This window comes from Orbicella franksi, unplaced genomic scaffold (genome assembly GCF_964199315.1).
Source record: "Orbicella franksi unplaced genomic scaffold, jaOrbFran1.1 SCAFFOLD_737, whole genome shotgun sequence".
Taxonomy (NCBI): domain Eukaryota; kingdom Metazoa; phylum Cnidaria; class Anthozoa; order Scleractinia; family Merulinidae; genus Orbicella; species Orbicella franksi.
Genome location: NW_027670353.1, coordinates 6,602 through 12,617, shown reverse-complemented (window position 1 = coordinate 12,617; position 6,016 = coordinate 6,602). Strand labels below are relative to the sequence as shown.

General features: G+C 39.0%; 1 protein-coding gene across 1 annotated transcript; it reads left to right on the top strand.

Annotated features, from left to right (window-relative positions):
* Positions 1-852: 852 nt before the first annotated feature.
* LOC145470914 (E3 ubiquitin-protein ligase TRIM45-like) lies at positions 853-4,493 on the top strand. The gene has a single exon (XM_081454774.1). It carries the CDS (start codon positions 1,291-1,293, stop codon positions 3,535-3,537), a length of 2,247 nt encoding a protein of 748 aa, XP_081310900.1. The 5' UTR covers positions 853-1,290; the 3' UTR covers positions 3,538-4,493.
* The last annotated feature ends 1,523 nt before the right edge of the window (positions 4,494-6,016 follow it).

Sequence of the window (6,016 nt, the reverse complement as noted above, 5' to 3'; positions counted from 1 at the left end):
ATGCCTCGATCAAATGTCCAAGATTTAGATGCAGGGCAACTGAAGCTTTTTCGTAGATGTTTGAACGTGAAATATGCACGACGTTTACAAAACTTTACAAACGCATCGCGCTCACGGAAGTCCGCCATGTTTGTTTTCCACAAACCAGTACTTAGTCTTGCTCGGCCAAATTTCTTAACTGGGGCGATCATAGAAACTCGGTTCCAGGCCTCGCTGCTTGCCCCCCCTGGTGAGTAGCCTAGCCAATCAGAGAACGTGATAGAACGCTAGTAGATTTATACTAATCAGTTTTAGTATGCTTCAATCTGATTGGCTTACCTACTCGTATACTATCAGCCATTAGAGTGCAGTAGCCAGAGGTCGTCCACATAATGACTACGTATTTCAGTTTCTCTAAAGCATCGAGGAAGATTTAGAAATATTTCTGGATAATTAAATTCTTAAGAACTGTAGAGGGAGGAAACTGACCATCATGCGACTTAAAAACCTCGATATTTTTCAATGAACCGATAAGCACGTGCACGATTGCAAGTTTCAAAGAACACTTCAATCTGCGCTACTTTGCTGAAGTATGAAGTGTAATACTAAGTTAAGAAATGATTGGAAATCATTATTTGATGGAAATTTAGTTAGAATTCTACTGAACAAATAACTTATTCGCTCTCGATTTCTATGTCGGTAGAAATAAAGGGACAATGTTTTCCGTTTCTTTCAGAAAACACTACGCGCAAAAGAAAGAACAGTCGTACTCGTTTATTTTGATTATTAAAATATAAATTCCCTTTACTCGTGCCATCATGATAACTGCGTCAACAGCTCGATTTAGTTTTGTTAAAAAAGCTAAGAAGTACGGTTTTCAGCCCGCGCTTTAATTTCTTACAACACAAGAGAATGACAAACTAAGCCGGTAAATAGATCCAGTCCGTATCTATTCACGGTAAACCCATAAAGTCTATAGCATTATGCGTGGTGTTCTACGGTCTGTTCGTGGACAACGGCTGTCAGACTAAAGTCTATACAGTCTTTCATTCGTAAACTCATCAACGTGAATAGAATTTGAAATCAGCAGTTCTTTGTTCCGATCCATGTCTGAGAGACATTTGTCACATCAATTTTTGGAATCACTATCTAAACACGTCCTATGATTGGTTGGCCAAAGCGAAGAATTATCATAGCAGACAGCTGATTCCAAGACGAGCTATAAACAAAAGAAAGTCGCAATTAAACCTTCCTTGTTTCGAGTTGAGTTTCGCAAAAACTTTGCTTCGCTCCATTTTTCCTAAACACGACATGGATATCAAAACGTTGTTCCATAATCTTCGTGAAGAAGTGTCTTGCTCGGTGTGTTCCGACATATTTACCGACCCAAAACAGCTGCCATGCTTACACAGTTTCTGTCTGCACTGCTTGAAACAATGGCATAGAACGAGTCATGGCTGCGACACCATCAGATGCCCGAAATGTCAAGCCGTTAGCGATATACCTGAAAGTGGCGATTTGAAAGATCTTCCCACCAGTTTTTATCTCAATGGCTTGATTGATGTGCTGGCAATAAAAGAATGCGGAAACAGCCCAGTAAGATGTGGAAATTGCGACAAAAAAAGCTCCGAGACTTCCCACTGTTTCCAGTGTTGCATATTTTATTGTCAAGCGTGCGCAACTGCACACAACATCATGCGAAGAAATAAAGATCACCGTGTTCTGGCGCTTAAAGACTTTCAAGACAAAGACTATGAAGATGTGTTAAAGCGGCCTGTGTTTTGTCCTAACCAGGGACATACGGAGGAAGAACTGAAATTCTTTTGCAAGGACTGTGAAACGGCAGTTTGTCAAACTTGTGTCACATTAGGCCACAAAAGCCATACAATGAACTTAATCCAAGAAGAAGCAGAAACACAGAAGATTCAGATAAAATCTATGGTCGAAAAACAGAGGAACAATTTAGAAGCAAAGATGAACATTATTCGCCAGTTTGATAAAGACTACGTTAAGCTCATACAACAAGGCGAAGACGTGAAGAGAGATGTTCAAAAAATTGTTGACAATTTGATTGCCGTCATTGAAGAGAAGAAACAAAATATTTTCTCATCGGTGGAAAACCAAACGACCAAATTGCTTGAAAGTCTGACAAAGCGTAAGAACAAGATCCAGGAACAAATAGCGGTCATAGAATCGTCACTAGAAAAGGCTGAAAAACTTTTAACACGCAGTATAAACGCTGAACTTTTACAAGTTAAGAAATCATTGGAGATCACATTCGAAGGAGTTGATCAAACCGAGCCAACTGATGATGACTCTGGAGGTCTTCTAGTGCGTTTAACTTTCGCGGAAAATCAAAAAATCTTAAATACTGTCAACACCGAAGAAATTGGCTTTTTGGAAATTCTGCACCAAACAAAAGAAAATCAGTGCATCGCTGAAGGCAAAGGACTCGAAGAAGGAACTGTTGGAGGTGAAGCACAATTTGTTATGACGACAAGAAACGCACAAGCAAGACAGTGCTACAACAAACATGACCGTGTAACGGTAGAGATCAGGGATGAACAAGGACGAGAATGCGCGACGGGAATACGAATAAAGGACAATAAAGATGGAAGCTACAAAGTCAGCTATTCTCCAAAAAAACAAGGCAGATACAAAGTAACAGTAAAAGTAAACGGAGGACATGTTCTCGGCAGTCCTTTCACTGTTAAAGGACAGCTATTTCAGGTCAGACATGTTTTATCTTTTGGCACACAAGGTACGCCTGTTGGAATGTTTAATAATCCCTGGGGGGTGGCAGTGAATGCCCGGGACGAGATAGCTGTAACCGATAATGGGAACAACAGAGTTCAAATCTTCAGCAGTGATGGAAATTACTTAAGATCCTTTGGTCGGGAAGGTAATAAAAACGGGGAATTTAATAATCCAAGGGGAATAGTATGTCATAAAAATGGAAATATTTTCGTGGCTGACAGTGGCAATGCTAGGATCCAGATTTTCAGTGGGGAGGGTGAGTACGTAAGTTCGTTTGGTAGGAAGGGACGCCTTGATAGTCAGCTCTCTAATCCTTGGGGTTTATCTGTAGACAGTGATGAAAATGTTATTGTCGCTGATGCAGGTAACAAAGTGATTAAGATCTTTTCTCCTGAAGGCAAGTTTTTAATGAAGATAGGTGGGCAGGGTTCTTTTACTTTTCCTATCCACTGTGTTCAGTGTGATAGATATCTCATAGTGTCAGACTACAAAGAACATTGTCTGAAAGTTTACGACAGGAATGGGAACTTTCAGTACAAGTTTGGTAAACAGGGCGGAAGGAACGGGGAGTTTAATAATGCACGTTGTTTGTCAGTGAACAAGTCAGGACACCTGATGGTCTGTGATTTAGGTAATAATAGAATACAAGTATTTCATCTAAATGGAGAGTTTTTTGGCAAGTTTGGAACAAAAGGAGGTAATTTAGGAGAATTCCAATCTCCATTGTCAATGGCAATTCTAAGTAATGGCCGAATTGTTGTGTCTGACTACAGTAACCATCGTATGCAGATATTTGAGTGAAACGATGTCTGCTCCAGCTTATGATAAGTGCCATTATTTTGTTGTTAAAGCATTAGGTTTAGCTGATGATGAAGAAAAGAAATTCAACCATAGAAGGTCAAAATATTTCTATGTCCGTAATCCCAATCTAGAAAAAGGTGATTATTTTTTTTCCACGAAGCCATTTTCAATGATTTATCATGACCAGCTCTACAAGTTCCGTCTTTCAATCTCTGGACGGCCCCTGTGAAAACAAAATCATAGCGTGTTTACCTGATAGTCCTGCTGATAGTCGATTAGAGATTATGCTAATAATTGTTATTTATATTTATATCAATCAATCAACTTTCCCTTGCTTCTCTTAAAACAAGGACAACAACAACTTTGTGTGGCTGAAAATGGGGAAGTGGGTGACAGAGTGCTCAGTTAATATTTTAGCCCCATGAACCCCTGGAGTGTCAAGAAAACAAAACCTACAGCCCAAGGAGATGTAGACAGTGGATGGAGAAAAAGGAGCAGGCCTTCACTGAGGGCCACTGTAAACATTCCTGGGTAGAGAGGAGGGAGTGGGCTTCCTCTCTGACTGGAGAGAGTGGGCCTCTACTAGCCTAACTCCAGGGGGTAAAATTGGAGGGAGTTGGCCTCCGTAAATCGAGTCTACGGGGGTAAGAGTGTGACGAGAGGAGCACTTCATCCCAATTCCCGTGTTTATTTGACCAACCTAAACAGAACTTGCAAAGAACGGTAACAATATAAAAAAAGTATAAATTGTGAAATATGATTTCAAGTATCTGTTACGGGACTGGCAGAGTGTTCTAATCTACATAAACAAACCTAAGCGAAGTACTTAGTTTCTATAGTTCGTTCAGATAAGTAACATACTTAAGTGTCTCTGAGAATCGTAAAGATCCTTCAATAAATTGGCATGTTGAAACCACCTCAAATGTGGTATGTAATTGCTCTAAAACTTATAAATGTTCGTTTTGGTAGGTTTAATTCGAGTGTACACAAAGAAACCTCAAAAGAGGTGCTTGTTCTAAGAGTCCTATTGCTCATCTTAACAATTAACACATCTATTAAATACAACTAAAAGCGGTGCTTGAACCCTCAAGGTTAACATGTTATGCCAGGAGTTTTTATTAATTGTGTACATGACAACCTAGGGGTAAAACTGATGTCGTCCTACAATTTAAGTTGTATTACAAAATATCCTAGACGATTGGAAAAGCCCTTAGGCAAACTATATTATTATGAAGACCTATGAGCACTGTAGTCTATCTCGTGTGAGAGCAAAAGACAGTGGCCAAATTTAGCAAGCACGTATCAAGGTGCTAAAGTTCGCTCTGATTGGGTGGTTTTCAGGATTCTCACGTGAGGTCATCCAAGGTCAATGAATGGATGATTAGCAAAGCACATAGCTCAAAATGGAAACAAGAGTTGTTGATTAACTGAAATTTATTTCATATGTTCAATAGATTGCGATTATTATTCAATAATTTGCTGTTTCCATTGTTTCACTATAAATAACACTTGAGGAAAAAAATTCTACCTTTTTATTGAAACAACTAAATAGTTTCTAGCTGGTGGAAATACTTGAGTAATTTTTATGTGAGGTTTTCAAGAAAGTTTGTTTGAGTCTGAAGTTGCTTAATACTTTGTGTATATGACTTGCGTAAAGGTATTATTTTACACGGCTTTTGTATATTTTTCAAAACGTCTGCCTTTCTAGTAACACGAACATGACATTTGTTTCGTAATACAGCAACAGGCTGAAGACAGGGTAAAGCACAGTTGAAGACTTCAACTAAATTACGCGAGTCAATTCAAAATTAATAGTTCTAGCATAGTTAATAGTATAGAGGGAAATGGTTATGAAACTCGACAAAGTTCTTTGTTGCATGTTTTTGTTCTCTTTTTTAGCCTTGACCGTGCACAAAACACAATACTTGTTTACTACTGACCGAGGAACTAACCAATAGAAACGTATAGGTCGAGTAATTCATGCATAGTGTATGAGCGCAAAACAAAAGATTGTGCATGGTCGTGGACCTTCCAACATAAATCTTGGCATCTTTGTTTGCTCCATTGATGTTTTCCGGGCTTCATAACCATTCCCCTCTATTAACTATGGTTCTAGCGTGTAACGCAAGATTGATTTGTAATTATTAAAGATTTCAGACCAGACATAATATTTAGCATAGTAATAACAATAGCTGAAACATTTCGAGCGATACAAGCCTGGCCATTCTTAGGTTTGTTTTGCCATTTGAGCCTGAAAATATCTGTTGAGATGTTCTTGAGTTACATGTATTGGCATTTCAGTGAATAATGCGTGGGTGACCAGGAACTTATTAAAGTGCTTAATTTTTTTGCTTGTTAGCAGCTGTTATTGTTTTGGGGCTAGGGGGGCATCGTTTCTGTTGTTTGTTCTATTGTCCTCTCAACGAGCATCAAGCCATTCATGTGAGACCTTACAAGAGCTGCTACCCGACCCCTAGTA